The 16,826-nt window shown below is 48.7% G+C and overlaps 1 protein-coding gene across 1 annotated transcript; it reads right to left on the bottom strand.

Moving 5' to 3' along the window:
• Positions 1-4,575: 4,575 nt before the first annotated feature.
• On the bottom strand, positions 4,576-14,917 carry LOC133047346 (UL16-binding protein 3-like). Its single transcript, XM_061130592.1, has 5 exons — positions 14,787-14,917; positions 7,526-7,789; positions 7,016-7,291; positions 6,212-6,347; positions 4,576-5,056 (listed from the first exon to the last, which is right to left on the bottom strand). The coding sequence occupies exons 1-5, from the start codon at positions 14,857-14,859 to the stop codon at positions 4,915-4,917; spliced, it is 891 nt and encodes a 296-aa protein (XP_060986575.1). The 5' UTR covers positions 14,860-14,917; the 3' UTR covers positions 4,576-4,914.
• Positions 14,918-16,826: the final 1,909 nt, after the last annotated feature.

The raw sequence follows: 16,826 nt of genomic DNA, 5'->3' as shown, positions 1-16,826 counted from the left end.
GCCCTTTGGGGGGTGAGGAAGCCCTATTAGAGAATACAAAAAATATTGTTTTAAAAGTTGTTATTAGATCAATGTTTGATTGATGTTAATGTGCTGAGGTTGTGCAGTGGAAACTATTGTTAATATAGTTAAAGATATAGTAAAATAAGAGTTTAGCCCTAGTGTAATAACAATAAGATAATTGTTAATTTTAACCAGGAGTGCTAAACAGGGGCTGCCTCACCAGAGCCACAGAGTCTTTGTGTGTTAAACTTTTTAGATAAATTTAGCTGAGAATTTCTGCAGAAAGACTGACTTTATGTTAACAGGATTGTATTTCTATTATATTGCGACTTGCTGTACCATGAGACTGCCAATTTTCTGTTTTCTGCTAACCTGAAGGCCAGAAGATAATGTACAAAAAATCTATGGGAAAAGACGCTCATAAACAAAAAATATACAGAGCACACCTGGTTTCGTGAAGGACAAGCCTATATAATGTTAAACTAAGTCTGTATGCTTATCTGCCCCTTAGAAATGTACCAACTTAGGGTATAAAGGCTATGGTGAAAAATAAAGCAACTGCCAGACTCTGCCGCACCTTCCTGGTCTGGTCTCTTTCTTTCTTTCTCTCTCTCTCTCCCTAGCAGACTTGGCCCTATCAAGGCCGGTCCTACGTGTCTCTCTCTCGCCGACACCGTTCATCCTGAGGGTTCCCCTGGATCCTGCTGGGGCTGGACCCCGGCACTCCAGTTTTTGATGACCCCTCCGTTTGAGAGTAGCTGGCCAAAGGGTCCCAACTAGATCCCTTCTTTTTTGCCCCTGCCCTTCTCAGTGCGATTCTTTCTCTATGCTGGTTGTAGAGGGGATGTTCTGCCGGATTCAGGTCATTTTCTCGGAAAGAGAGCTGTTTTATATGTGGTTGTAGTTTTGGTGTGTTCATGGGAGAGCGAAGCTAAGGACTTCCTACTTGGCCATCTTGATTTTGCCTTTGTGTGATCAATGATCTTTCATGTTTGTCTTGTCATTGTTTTGGGGTGCCAGGAATCATGTGCACATTGCCATCCGATATGTGTGTGTATCCTGACTGCTCCGTTGACCCATCCGTCTCTCTCCTGAGACTCCTGAGTCCCTGAGATACAACAATATCAAAATTAGGCCAATTAATAACCTTACCTGTACATGTCCCATTGACAGGAAGAATCACGCCTCTCTCACTTTAAATCCAAAGGTAGAAACGGTTAGGCTTTTGAAGAAGGCATGTCAAAGCCAAGATGGGCCAGAAACTAGGCCTCTTGCCCCAAATAGTCACCTTGTAAACGCAAAGGAAAAGTTCTTAAAGGAAATCAAAAGTGCTCCTCCAGTGAACACACAAATGAGAAGCTAGCAAAACAGCCTTACTGCTGATATGGAGAATCTTTCAGTGGACTGGACGAAAGATCACAACACTGCCTTAGGCCAAAGCCTAATCCAGAGCAAGGCCCTAGCTCTCTTCAATTCTATGAAGGCTGAAAGAGGTGAGGAAGCTGCAGAAAAAAAAGTTGAAAGCCAGTAGAGGTTGGCTCAAGAGGTTTAAGGAAAGAAGCCATCTTCCTAACATAGAGCGCAGAGTGGAAGAGAGAGGGTTGATGCAGAAGCTGCAGCAAGTCATCCAGAAGATCTCATAAAATCATCTCTGAAGATGGCTATCCTAAATGAGAGCTTTCCAGTGTAGAGAAGAGTGCTCTATTGGAAGATGCCCCCTAGGACTTGCATGGCTAGCAAAGAGAAGTCAATGCCTGGCTTCAAAGATTCAAAGTATAGGTTGACTCTCTTGTTAGGGGCTAATGCAGCTGGTGACTTGAAGTAAGCCAAGCCTCACTTTTCTTCTGAAAATCCTAGGGACTTTCAGAATTATGCTAAATCTACTCTGCCTGTGTTCTGCCAATGGAAGAATAAAGTCGAGATGACATATGTTTACAACACTGATACCAAAAATATTAAATCCACTGTTGAGACCTACTGCTCACAAAAAAGGATTCCTTTCAAAATATCACTGCTTATTGAGAAAGCACCCAAGGGCCCTGATGGAAAAGTACAATGATATTCATGTTGTTTTCACACCTGCTAACACAGCATCCATTCTGTAGCCCACGGATCAAAGAGTAGTCATGATGTTCAAGTCGTGGTATTTAGGAAAGAGTTTCTGCAAGGCTATAGCTGCCACAAATAGTGATTCCTCTGATGGATCTGGGCAAAGTCAATTGAAAACTTCCTAAAGCAAATTCACGATTATAAGTTCCACCCAAAACATTCGTTATTCATGAAAAGAGGGTGACATTTAAACATTCATAGAAATCTAGAAGGAGTTGATTTTAACCTTCTCAGATGACTTTGAGGGGTTCAAGAGTTCACTGGAAGAAGTAACTACAGATGTGGCGGAAATAGCAAGAGAGCTAGAATTAGAAGTGGAGCCTGATGTAAAGATGGGACTGATTGTTGCAATCTAATGATACAATTGGAATAAATGAGAGTTGACTCTAATGGATGAGCAAACAAAGTGGTGTCTTGATATAAAATCTACTCCTGGTGAAGATTCTGTGTAGATTGTTGAAATGACAACAAAGGACTTAGAATATTCTAAGTTTAGAATAAATTTAGTTGAAAAGGCAGGAGGATTTGAGAGCATTGACTCCAATTTTGATAGAAGTTCTACTATATGTAAAACGCTGTCAAAGAGCATTGCATGCTAAGAGAATTCTTCTGTGAAAGTAAGAGTCAAATGATGTGGCAAATTTCATTGTTGTCTTATTTTTCAGAAATTGCCCTACCCACCACAACCCTCAGCCACCACCACCCTGATCAGTCAGCAGCCACAGACACTGAGTCAGGACCCTCCACCAGCAAAAAGATGGTGACTCCCTGGAGGCTCAGATGATGCCCAACATATTTTATTTTACAAACAGTGTTGTGTATTAAAGTCTGTACATCGTTTATTTAGACATAAAGGTATTGCACACTTAACAGACTTCCATGTCAACATAATATTATGTGCAGTGGAAATGAAAAAATTTGTGTAATTCCCCTTATTGTGAAATTCACTTTATTGCCCTGGTCTGGAACCCAGCCCACAATATCTCTGAGGTTGGCCTCTATCTACATGGCTTTTGGTCTATGTTTTCCAGCCTGGAATTAACACTCGGATGGCTGCGTACTAGGGTGAACACATGACTTACTGTTGCTGCTGCTGCTGCTAAGTCGCTTCAGTCGTGTCCGACCCTGTGCGACCCCATAGACGGCAGCCCACCAGGCTCCCCCGTCTCTGGGATTCTCCAGGCAGGAACACTGGAGTGGGTTGCCATTTCCTTCTCCAATGTGTGAAAGTGAAAAGTGAAAGTGAAGTCACTCAGTCATGTCCGACTTGTAGCAACCCCATGGACTGCAGCCCACCAGGCTCCTCTGTTCATGGGATTTTCCAGGCAAGAGTACTGGAGTGGGGTGCCATTGCCTTCTCCAGAGGAGGAGGCTACATACCTACAAGTCCCTTGCTTACAGCCCCTTACTCAGAAATCCTGCTGGCCAACTTGTTTGGATATATACAGATTGAGGAAAATGCCTCTCTGTACGTCCAGTTATGGCAAGGGGCAGCTGTAACTGGATTTCATCCAGACAGCCTTGGAGCAGAAGTTCACCAGTTATGGTGTGGGCTTCAGGGTCAGACTGTATGGGTCTGAATCCTGGCTCTGCTGTGTGACTTTGCACAGTTTACTTAACTACTCTGGGCCTTAACTGTCTCACCTGTAAAATGGGTATAACAGTCGAACTGACCCCATAGCCTTGTGGTGAAGATTAGGTTATTTGAACACACTGTTAACTTTAACTGTTACGTCTTTACTAACCCAGTCCTGCTTCTGTGTGAGGCTGCCCTCCCAGGTGATGAATCAAGTGTGGCATAAGGCTAAGACAGTCAGGACAATCTGGTCACCGAATTCCTGACTTCCCTTCAGCTAGGGGTGGTCATGTAACTCAGCTCTGGCCAATGGCATATAAACAGAGGTAAGACGGGTGGGTTCTGGGCCAAAATTGTTTTTCCCTAATGAATCGTACTGTTGGGATATGGTGAAATATGCATTTAAAAATCCAGAGAATATAAGGATCACTTCACAGCTGGACTGCATGTTACTTTAGGAGTGATCCTTAAATTCTCTGTTTCCACAAGAAATAAAGCATTATCATTGGTTTTATTTAATCTCATAATGTGGAGGAAAGGTGAAATACCATGACTTTTATCCTGGATTAGAAAACAGGCATGAAGTACTTACATTTCTGCAATATAGAGATGTTGACTTAAGAATCAGTATAAAGGCTTCCCCGGTGGTGCTTGTGGTAAAGAATCAGCCTGCCAACGAATGAGGTACAGGAGACACAGGAGACATGAGTTCAATCCCTGGATCAGGAAGATCTCCTGGAGAAGGCAACAGCAACCCACTCCAGTACTTTTGCTTGGGAAATCCCATGGACAGAGGAGCCTGGTGGCCTAGAGTCCTTGGGGTCGCAAAGAGTCAAACACAACTCAGCACCAAGAGAGTAATAAATTATGAAGGGAACAAGTCAATGTAAAATTTTATTCCTTTGAAAATATAACAAAGTTGTTTCTTTGGATATAGAAAAAAAGTCCCTGAGTCCTGTAATAGCAGATGTATTTTTCCAGCAATATCATCATTTTTAAGAATAAGGTCATGATGCAGGGAAATGTCTAATTTTCCAAAAACTAGAAGATTGAAAGTGCTATGTTTGTGGCGATCTCTTGTTCAAGTAGTTGAAAGCATCAGTGCAGAGACTGCATCACTCAACACCAACAGAAAGTGGGAAAGGAGATATAAAAAAAATAAAGAGGTTGAGGAGGATGTTCATCAGATGCGACAAGAGACACGAGATGGTGCAGCCACTGTGTCATCATAACTGGTAAACAGATTTGGGATTCTGAAGGTCTGACTTCTTGGTTCTAAAGTGAACAGCAGGAGAACAAAGGCGGCCAAGCAAAGACTGAGTCCTGAGGCCAACAGCCCACCTGTCAGGGGCTTCCTGGGAGCATTTCCTGCAGAAAAGAAACAGGTGTTGGTCCAGGAGGCTGAGGAAATCCTGTCACTTTCCTGGGGCTGCCCCTCCCCAGCCCCCTCTCACTGAGGGGCTCCTATGTCCCCCACCCCCACTCTGGGCCCAGCAGCTTCTTGTCCCCTCCTCCTACCTTCCTGCATCACAGAGTCACCCCAGGCCCTGACACCCCCTGCTCAGGCTCAGGACTGGAGCCAGTGAGGAATCAATCTGCTCCCTTCACTCAGGTCCGGATCCTCCCCGAAGGGGGCCTAAAGGACCAGGGAGCAGGTCCCCGGAGGAGGGGCCTTGCCTCCTGACAGCCCTGGGGGGCTGCAGGCAAACCTCCTTCCTTCGCTCCCCTCCAGCCTCTGAGCCAGCAGCACACACAGCTCTCAGGACCAGGGTCCCTGCTCCCCATCTCTTCCTGGCCCCGCTCAGCTGGGCGCCTCCACCCCAGCTCAGGCCCACCATCCCCAGGCACCTCTGCTCAAGGCAGGGCCGCTCAGTGATGGAGGCTCTGGGTCCCCAGGAGGCTGGTGACGAGCAGGCCACAGGCTGAGTCAGAACTGCTGCTGCCCCAGGAGCACAGGCCTGGCCTCGCCCCTTCCCACAGTCTCTCCTGTGGGGCTCCTGCCTTGCCAGCTTGGCCCAAGCCACTTCCGGTGAGAACAGGCCTTTGGAGTTGGGTCTGCAAAGGCCTTCCCAGCCCTTCCTCCTGGGATGAGAGCCCGGCCCCTCTCATCTTGGCCCCTGGGTGGGTCCCCTCCCCGCTGACACGTCATGAGGAGCCCCCATGCTGCTCTCAGCCCCGGGAGTCCTGACCTCGCCCTGAGCGCCTGCTGATCTCACAGCACCCACCCTGGGCCCTGCCAGCCCGCGGTCTGTGCTCAGTCAGGGGACGTGGCTAAACCCTTTAACTTCAACAGGCCCCCAGCCACCCCCCACTTCCCACTGTCGTCTGACACTGAGGTGCTGTCAGAACTGAGGCCTGAGCTTGTCTGAGTTCTTGCTCTCAGGTGATATGGCGTCTTATCCACCTACTCATTTCCAGGACGTGGAGGTTCAGTGAGGGTCAGGGGTCAGCTGGGATTTACCTTCCCTGTCCTCACACCAGGCCCTGTGCCCCTGCCTTCCCTCTGACTTCTGCCCTCAGTACCTCTTCTTGTAAAGGATACAGGCTATTATGATGCCCATTATGACAAAACTGGTGAGAACCACAGGAGCAATCCAGGCGATGTGACTGATGGCTGTGGCCGTGGGCTGGACTGCAGGGGGGCCCGTGGTCGGTGATGCTGCAAGGAGAGCAAGAGTGACGCCCTTGTCCAGACCCCAAACTCGGCAGATGCCTCCTCACCCCCACCCCGATTCAGGTACCCCTACTGTGCAGACAGTTTACACCCATCACATGGAGGCCCCAGTGATAGATCCCCAGGTGAGATGGGGGAAGGGAGGAGCCCAGTCCTCATGGGGCTCTGACAGCTAATGGGGGAGCAAGGTTTCCAACACAGCCACTCAGTCCTGCTGTGACATCAGAGACGGTGACGTGAGGATGGAGTCCTCAGGAGCTGACAGCAGAGCTGGTACTGACAGATTTCCAGGAGGAGGATTGGTGACATTTATTGGTTTATTTATTTATTTTTGGTGAGATTGAAAAGAAGACTCTGGAAAGAGGGTACAGTGGGAAATAAATCCCACAAATCAAAAAGATGTCTACAGGTTTGGGATCAGCAAAAATCCATGTTCAGTCGCAGAAAGGCCTGTGCTGTGAAGAGAGACGTCAGGAGGGGGAAGAGGAAGGAGGATGACAGAGCATGCCCCGGTCATTGTTCTCCCAGGACAACTCACTTCTGATGGATCAGTTTCTCAAACACACACACACACACACACACACACACACACAGACACACAGGGTCCATGTCACCACGAGGGGACTGTCACTTTCTCCTCCCTTCTCACTTACCCGTGGTTTTCAATATTTTCTCCCAGTGCAGCAAGAAATCTTGATACCAGTGCCGACAGTCTCCCATGGAGACCTTCTTGAAGAAGTCAGTCACAGCTCTGTCATTCTCCCACTTCTCTTTCATCCGCCTCCCTTTAGAATGAACCACTGTCCAATGTCCATTCTCCGAATCAAAGAGGAGACACCGTTTTCCATTGAAGCCAAACTGCCAGGATGCACTGGTGTGTCCATTGTCTTCACTCCAGCACGTCATCCTGGCCTGCAGGGTCAGAAAGTCTGACCCCATCAAGGAAAAGAAAGAGCTCAGCCTCTGGGCTTGACAGATTCTTTGCCCACCTGGGTCCACCTCCCCGGGCCCAGCTATTCTGGCCCTGGTCTCTCCTGCAACAGCTGCTCTTTCCACTGGACTACTAGCGAAGGACAATATCCAACTTCTTCCTTCTACTCGAAAACAGTGGATGCAGCTGAGCCCCCAGTTTGCTCCTCCTGCATTTGGACTTTCTCACTCACCCTTGTCTGTGTCTTTCTCCGGGGTAACATCAGGCATTTGCTCCTTGAGCAAGTCTCCAGTGTCTCTGAGTGTGTCTGTCTGTGTTTCCCAGACGTTCATACTTTTCACTTCCTCTCCCAATGGACTCATGTACCTGATCTCAGCTCTATCACAGTCATAGGAGAGAAAGACCTTTTGATCCACTTCGCCTTGAACCGCACACCATGGCTGACCATCTCTGGGCCGAGGATGGATGGTAAAATTATAGGAAAGAGAATGAGCGTCTGTGAAGGCAAAACACAGTGAAGGTGAGGTTGAGGAAAAAAAGACCCGCAGGCCCTTCCCCCAGTTTGAGTGCAGAGTACAGAGCAGGGCTGGGCTGACAGAGCAATGATCCCCCCTGCACAAATACCACACATCAGTGCCCCCTCCTCGTGGAGAAGGAGGAGGCCCCCGCCTGGCAAAGGTCACTCATCCGGGGTGTGTCCCCGTGTCCACCAGGTCAGGTCCCAGCATCATAACCTTTGCAGAGATGGGCCAGGCTGCTATGCAGCAAAAGTCTAGATGACAGAGGACTGTCAGAATCTAACCCCGTGTCCTGTGAGAGATGGGGGGCCTGTGGGGATGCTCCTGAGGAAGCAGGATCACAGGGAGAGGGGCAAAGATGTGGCGGGTGACACAGAACCCAAAGCTGGAGAAGGAAGAATTTATAATTAGGGGTCACAGGATTTTCAAGGCTGGGGAGACACTGGTGATCTCCCACTAGGATGGGTCTTGGAAGCCTGGAAAAAGGCTTGGCCCACATGGCATGAGAGAGAAAGTCCAGAACTTCCGAGGCAGGTGGTAGAGGAGGGGATCCAGGGCTCAGAGAAGTGAATCTGCCAGGGCGGACACTGTATGAAAGGGCAGGAAAGTGTCCAGGCCACCAGGCACCATGGGAAAGCCTGATGGACTCTATGGAGCCCGAGAGGAAAGCATGGATGAGAAGCATCTCCAACAGTTCAAGGTTGACTTTTGTGGAAGATCAGGGACGGTTGTAGAAGTGGTGTTCCTGTGGGCTTCCGTCAGGAACAGGGGTGGAAAATGGGGGAAGATCAGATTCCAGGTGGAGTGTTTTAAGTCAGGAGCAAAGTTGGTACAATGGTCAAAGCGATTAGTGAAAGTCACTCAGTCATGTCTAACTCTTGTGATCCCATAAACTATACAGTCCATGGAATTCTCCAGGCCAGAATACTGGAATGGGTAGCCTTTCCCTTCTCCAGGGAATCTTCCCAAACCAGAGATCGACCCTAGGTCTCCCGCATTGCAGGCGGATTCTTTACCAGCTGAGCCACAAGGGAAGCCCAAGAATACTGGAGTGGGTATTCCCTTCTCCAGAGCATCTTCCCGACCCAGGGATTGAACTGGGGTCTCCTGCATTGCAGGCGGATTCTTTACCAACTGGCTCCTGGTATTGTCCTGGGGCCTGGCAGAGATGAGGCCTCTGGTCATAGAATGTCAGAGCTGCCCATCATGATCTGGGTTCATCAACCCCTAACCATTAGTTCAGATAGACGAGCCATCATAAGATAGATGTGATTATGTGGCTTGCCATAACCAGGGCCACAGGGAACACATAGATGTACCAGCAGGTGACCTAGGCCTGACACCAGAGTTGATACAGGGCCACTATCCCCTGCTCACACCTGTGGCTTCATGCAGTGTCCCCTACCGCTCCTGGAACCAAGGAAGCCAGGCTACAGCAGAGGGGGCGCATTAGCTCACAACAGCCAGACCCACCTCCTATCACATTCCCACCACCAGAAGCTACAGGGCAGGACAGGGTAAGTTTCTGGTTCATAAACAGACAACTGAGGCAGCTCTTGGATGATTCTCTAGGGGGTGGGTCACTCATTACTGGGGTCAGAAACCAGGACAGTGGACAAGTCTGGTTCTCAGTTGATTTACACATTATATTTGGCTGCTGGTGCTCCACAAATGTTTAAGCTCCTTTTGTACCCAGAGACAGATACCAAATGGCCTAAAGAGACAACGAGATTTACTTTCTTCTGTAGAAAAAATCTATCAACTCCTGTCTTAATCAATAACCATTATAGGCTGCCACTGTCCCAATTCCTAGACAATATGAGTATGGGACCAAAGGGTAGAAGTGGGGATGCCCAGCCTCACCCTCGAGCCCTGTGTCACACTCTGGGAAACCCTGTTCCCGTCCTTCCTACGTTAGGTCCTGGGGGCCAGGTCGGTGGGTTTTGCTGGGTGAGTTATCAGACAAAGGGATAGGATGCCAGTTGAGAGAGGCCATGTTTAGATTCTCTTCAATATATAGGAAGATGCTGGAGGCCCTGGGCTTCTTGGGATCATGGAAAAATGGGTAATAAATGGTCTTGTAACTGAAAGGGCTATAGGGGGCCTTAGTGATGGGTCTAGGGAAAGACCCATCCCCCCATGGCCTCTGTCTGCCTCTTGTTTGTAGAAAAGTTTTAGTCAGCCAGGCCTCCTGTGAGTCTCAAAACAGTGGTTTAAGAGTTAAGGATTAGGACATGTGAAGATGGAGAAAGGAATACCCCTTAGGCTGGGAAACTGGTAACAATTTAGACTGTGACCAGCCACGTAGCAGTGTCATGAAATTTCCAGTTCCCTGAAAGATAACAAAGATCTGACACAAGTCTCAAGTTGTTTCTACAGGAAGCAGACCCCCAGCACATAAAAACTGCTGGCTGCAAGAACATGACCCCCAGACCGGCTGAAACCATAAGCCTGGTGAGGCTCAGACATCCGCCTTGTGCCAACAACCTGACTGCACAGGACGCTGATGCGCCCGCAACAGCCCCTCCGCCCCCTTTTCTAACCGGGAAGCTTGGAGACGGTCTAAGGACGTTAGGTCACTATTTTCCCAGGGCTCCTGAACAAACCAACTTTTCCTTTTCCACCACTTGTTAACTTCATCAGTGGCAGTATCTGGGTCATAACCAGCTTCAATTAGCAACAGCATGAGCTGTCTGGGAGGAGCTTTGAACTCCAGGGAGGCGCTGATCAGTGGCTAGGCATTGAGCGCCTTCCTGGGGAGGCATATGGAATTTTTTAAAAAAATTAATTGAATCCTTTAATTTTTTCAAGTGTTTTTAAAAATCCATTTTATACTTAAGCCAGCCTTGAAGATAAGCACAAAATCTGTTTACTTTTTTTTTAAACGCAACACAACTCAGGCGCCCATTCTGTGCATAGCACTATTCTAGGTGCAGTAAAAGGGATTCTTAACCTTAAAAACATGATTGCACCTTCTGGAATTGTGTTGTCTCCTTTTCCAGAAAGTAAAAACAAATAAAATCACCACTGTTTACTACTGACCTGCCCCCAACCCACTTCTGGCTCTCAGAAATAGTAGGATCTGCCAAATTAAAGATGTTTCAGTGGATTCCACTCCTACTTTCCCCAAAGCAAGAAGACAGAACTCCTCTTTATTAAAAAAAAATTTAAAAAGGCAATTTTCCATGAAAGAGCAGTTTCTGTTTCTATTGTATTTTTTATTATTATATTGTATTTTTCTTTTTTTCTTCTAGCTTTTAAGTTTTCTTTCTCCAACACTGCCTTTCCCTGTACAAGGCAACAGCATTTTTTCTATTTCTAAGACAAACTTTCATCTTGTAGACAAATAATTCCCAAGACTAGTGATAAATATTTTAAAAAGAAAGAAAGAAACTTAAGGGTTTCCCTGGTGGCTCAGCAGGTAATGACTCCACCTGCAATGCAGGAGACCCCATTCAATCCCTGGGTCAGAAAGATCCCCTGGAAAAGGGAGAGGCTACCCACTCCAGGATTCAACCCTGGAGAATTCTATGGACTCTATAGTCCATGGTGCTGCAAAGAGTCAGACACGACTGAGCAACTAAGCAGAGCACATTCTAGGGTGAATCAGCTACATTACTTTGAGGAAGTGAAACTACAAAGCTCGTGGCACTAAGCTAGTCCACGTATTTGTGTTTAAAAATCTTAAAAAACTATTTATTTTATAACATTGCTTAAAATTTTCTTGGTCAAAAAATTTATACAAACATTTTTAGTTCAACCTAATGAAAGTGATATCTAGAAAATATTCCACATCACTAAGTCTGTCTTAGAGAGTTGAGATGCTATGACATTCCTAAGGCGGTGTTCTGGAAGACAGTGTGCTTCTGCGGTGCTGGGTGATGTATGTGACCGGCTGGCTCCAAGTGGGCCTCAGCAGGCACCGTCCTCCTGATGCTGGGGGACTGAGAGAGGACAGTCGGACACAGGCCCCCAGGGCTTCATGGACCTCTGTGAGACACCGGGCCAGCTGCTGGAACTGGGCTTCTCCTCTGAATCTAAGGCCCACAACAAGCCTTCACAGCAAATGGTTCATCAGGACAGTTGATAGCCTGGGGTATTTGATAACCTTCTTTCATATTTCTAAAGAGTTGACATCTGTGGAGGGTGTTTGACCAGAGCCATGAGTTCCTACACTATTACTCTGAAGGCCCACACATCACCAGCACTGGAGAACTAAAAAATATTATTTTTTTAATATTTTTTTCTTTTTTTTTTTTTGCTGTATTGGGTCTTAGTTGTGGCACTTGGGATCTTTTTGCAGCATGAAGACTCTTGGTTGCAACATGCTAACTTCTTAGTTGTGGCATGTGGGATCCAGTACCCTGACCAAGTTTCGAACCAGGTCCCTTCATTGGGAGTCCCTTCATTAGTGACTGGATCACCAGGTAAGTCTGGAGAACTCATTGTTAACCAGACTTTCATGAGCCATCCATCGATCCCATGCTTTCATTGTCCCCCAGATAGTGAGAGTCCATGGGGAGCAAGACTCTGAAGAGGGGCTATCTGGACTCTTAACGTGAGGCTGTCATCAGTGGCAGAGCTCCTAGCAGCCAGGTGTTTGTGGAGGACTTCTCTTCTGACCAGGTAACTCATTCCACAGGCAATCTGACCTTGTGGACCAGGTCCTGTTGAGAAATTGCCTGCGGATTATTGGCCTCTACTAACTGGTGCTACAGGCTCCCCTGGTGACTCAAACAGTAAAGAATCTGCCTGCAATGCAGGAGACCCGAGTTCGTTCCCTGGGTCGGAAAGATCCCTGGAGAAGGGAATGGCTACCCACTCCAGTATTCTTGCCTGAAGAATTTCTCGGACAGAAGAGCTTGGCAGGCTACAGTGCAAGGGGTGGTAAGAGTCGGACAGGACTGACTGACTAATACACACGCAGACACACAATTTGCAATGCTGTGAAGACTATTTAGGATTCTCCCAATTCATGTAAGGCAATATCACGAGGGGTTTTCTCTTTCTTCTATACACACAAGGGAAATAGGAGGAAGATTTCTGTGATGAAGATCTCATAGCTTACAACGTTCAGTGAGTATCATTGTCACCTGGATTTCAGAAGCTTAATCTCTGTTTTCACAAATGATTGCTGTTCTTTATTTGGATCTTTTTCATCTACATAAATCCCATGGAAAATATGCCCAAAACTACCTTTTTGGAGTACATTCTCTCCGTGGATAGTTATTCTCTCCTTGGATATTTCGATATCCTTCACCTTAGCTCTGGCCTCCAAAAGAGTGGCACTTCTCAAGACACCCCTCCACCCACCCACAAGGTAGGATAACAGGAGGGAAGTACCACTGTTGGGTGTGTGGCCTCTCAGATCCTGAGTCATCTGGGACGGGGGTGAGACAATGCTTGGGAATGTGCACTGATGCTGTCTTCCAGTTCAATTCTTGTCACACTATGAAGGTGCAAAACTGCTAATATTATCACTACAAGAAATATAACTGCACGGCAAACCCCTGCGCTGATATAAAACACGTGGGTAGAAGTCGCTGAGCTGCATGAACAGGATCACAGATAGTTCTGCTAGTGGCTTTGTCCAAGACCGAAGTTTTTACTTCAAGATTTGGAAGCACATTTTCCTTCCTCTCAAATTTTTGAAGAAGGGAAGTTTTTGAAGAATTTACTGTCAAGTTGAGCTGCATTTAGTATCATAATCTCACTATCTACTTTCCGAATCACTGATAGAGTGCGTGGAAACCCCCCACCCCATGCCCCTCGCACCCCCACCCCCACCAAGCAGAAATGCTGACCTGGGGCAGGTCCACGAAACTGTCTACTTGGAAACCTACTTATATTCAGCTTGGACTCTGCAGACCAAGTGCAAGGCAGGACATCTGTCTCGCTGGGTACTAACAGGTTAAAGTATAGACGTAGTGCCCAACAAGGTCACTTCTCTAATAAAAGAAGTTCTGCATCTAGACCAATGAGCCTGGGCACCTTGTCCCACCTCAGGAAGAGGCTCGCCCCCGCCCCCGGGGCCCCGGGTGGAGCCGCGCAGCGGAGTCCCAGAATCGGGAAGGAACCGAGACGCCGAAGCATTGGGATCTCGAGTGTAGCCGTGCAAGGAGCCTCGGCGATAGCGAATAGAGCCGCGCCGCGAAGCCCCGGGATCGGGGAGGAGCCGCGCCGCGGAGCCGGGAGATCGATGGTGGAGCCGCGCCGCAGAGCCCAGTTATCCGGGAGGAGGCGTGCAGCGGATCCCCGGGATCGCGGGTGTAGCCGCACGGCGGAGTCTAGGGGATCGCCGATGCAGCCCTGCTGCGGATCCCCAGGATCAGGGAGGAGCGCCGCCTAGGGGCCCGGGGCCGGGGACGGAGACAGCAGCTGCGGCTCAGACAAGAGCAATCAAGCACATTTCGGCCAGGAGCGCGCCACCGAAGCCTCCTGGGCACCCGGGTCCGCTCTGCGTTTATAACTTACGGCCGGGAAAGAGCGCTGATCCTTCACGGGCCGGGAGATGTAGGGACCAGAAGGGTCTCTGTAGCACAGCTCGGGGCGGGAGGGTGTGCTTTTCTGGGCGGGTCTGGGTCCCTTCTCCGCGGGAAGGCCGACTGGTCCCAACCCGCCCGGCTCCAGGGCTCCCACTTCCCAGGGGCGGTCTGGAACCTTGGGGGGTTTCAACCGCATTTCCTGCCGCCTCCTGGCCCCCTCTTCTCCCAGCGTCACCTCCCAAACTCCCGGCATTACTACTTCACCCAAGGGACCCCTGTTCTGGCCCGGAGAGCCCGCAAGAAGCCGGGAGGAGCCTCCGAGGAGCAAAGGGGCCCAGGGAAGGGAAAGAGGAGGGGGCGGCGGCGACACCCTGCAAGAAGTTTCGCGAACCCCGGCGTACACCACCCGCATCCCCTTTTCGGGTCACAACCCATCCAACCTCCTCGAGATCCCCCGCCACCCCCCGCGCAGCGTCATCCCCGAACTCACCGCTGGACGTCCCGCTCAACATGCCAATCAGAAGCAAAACGAGGAAGCCAAGACTGGTCTTGGAGCCACCCATCTCTCTCTTTGACACCTGGATCCCAATTTTGCAGGAGTGCGAGGCTGCCAAGTCAGAACCCGCGATCCTCTCCCGCTAGCCGGCAGCTGCGTCTGGACCTCCCCCTCTGCGCTGACTGCTTGGGCAGCGCTCCGCCGACAGGCTCCGCCCCTGACTTCCTAGAAGTAAGTGCAAGGAGGCTCCGCGCCGGGGTCGGGGAGGGGCACTCTTGCGGTCACAAGGGGCGCTCTCATTCAGGCGCCCGCCTTCCTGTAAACCAACCGACCTGCCTGTTTACACTGGGCGTGAACGTGCGCTGGTTACAGGAGACCACAACGCTCTGTTCCTTCAATTTAATTAAGTTCATTGGCTCAGTCGTGTCCGACTCTTTGCGACCCCATGGACTGCAGGACGCCGGACCTCCCTATCCATCACCAACTCCTGGAGATTACTCAAACTCATGTCCACTGAGTCGGTGATGCCATCCAACCATCTCATCCTCTGTCGTCCCCTTCTCCTCCCGCCTTCAATCTTTCCCAGCATCAGGGTCTTTTCAAATGAGTAAGTTGTTTGCATCAGGTGGCCAAAGGATTGGAGTTTCAGCTTCAACATCAGTCTTTCCAATGAGTATTCAGGACTGATTTCCTTTAGGATGGACTGGTTGCATCTCCTTGCAGTCCAAGAGCTTTCTCCAACACCACAGTTCAAAAGCATCAATTCTTTCACGCTCAGCTTTCTTTACAGTCCAACTCTCACATCCATACATGACTACTGAAAAAACCATAGCTTTGACTATAGGGACCTTTGCCGGGAAAGTGATGTCTCTGCTTTTTAGTATGCTGTCTAGGTTTGTCATAGCTTTTCTTCCAAGAAGCAAGCATCTTTTAATTTCATGGCTGCAGTCACCATCTGCAGTGATTTTGGAGCCCAAAATAATAAAGTCAGCCACTGTTTCCACTGTTTCATCTATTTGCCATGAGGTGATGGGACTGGATGTCATGATCTTAGTTTTCTGAATGATGAGCTTTAAGCCAACTTTTCCACTCTCCTCTTTCACTTTCATCTAGAGGCTCTTTAGTTCTTCACTTTCTGCCATAAGGGTGATGTTATCTGCATATCTGAGGTTATTGGTATTTCTCCAGGCAATCTTGATTCCAGTTTGTGTTTCATCCAGCCCAGCATTTTTCATGATGTACTCTGCATAAAAGTTAAGTGAGCAGGGTGATAATATATAAGCTTGATGTACTCCTTTCCCAATTTGGAACCACTCTGTTGTTCCATGTCCAGTTCTAACTCTTCCTTCCCGACCTGCATACAGGTTTCTCAAGAGGCAGGGCAGGCGATCTGGTATTCCCACCTCTTGAAAAATTTTCCACAGTTTGTTGTGATCCATACAGTCAAAGGCTTTGGTGTAGTCAATAAAGCAGAAGTAGATGTTTTTCTGGGACTCTCTTGCTTTTTCGATGATCCTTCTTCCTCACCTTGCTCCTTATCAGTCTTAAGTCTCTGGTTCCTTTTCAGATTGGGGCACTCAGGCCAGTCTTCGGAGTTGGGAGGAGACAAGGGACAAAAGAAAATCCCTGCTCCGGCCACTGGGTCGGGTCAGTCAGTGGACAAGCTTGTCCTTAAGTACCTGAATGGTCAGGGCATCAGTCACAGTGAGGAAATCCCACCGGAGTTGCCATCTGTTACAGAAAGGGGGACTCCTTGCAGGGTCTGAGGGTGGGCTTTTGTCTAACACTGGGAAATGAATTGTTCCAGGAGACACACATGCTGACAAGGAAGAGGCTTTTGGGGGAAGGGGCTACAGGGTGGAGAGCGGCAGGGTCAGGGAACGCAGGAGAACTGCTCTGACACATGGCTTGTAGTTTCAGGTTCTTTGGTGATGGAGTTAGATTCTGAGTCATCTCTGGCCAATCATTCTGACTCAGGTTCCTTCCTTGTGTCAGCAATGTGTTCTGGTGAGCTTTACTGATATTTCTGAGAGT

This window comes from Dama dama, chromosome 26 (assembly GCF_033118175.1).
Source record: "Dama dama isolate Ldn47 chromosome 26, ASM3311817v1, whole genome shotgun sequence".
Lineage (NCBI taxonomy): Eukaryota > Metazoa > Chordata > Mammalia > Artiodactyla > Cervidae > Dama > Dama dama.
The sequence above is the reverse complement of the archived record's forward strand: the minus strand, read 5'-3'. Positions and strand labels throughout refer to the sequence as shown.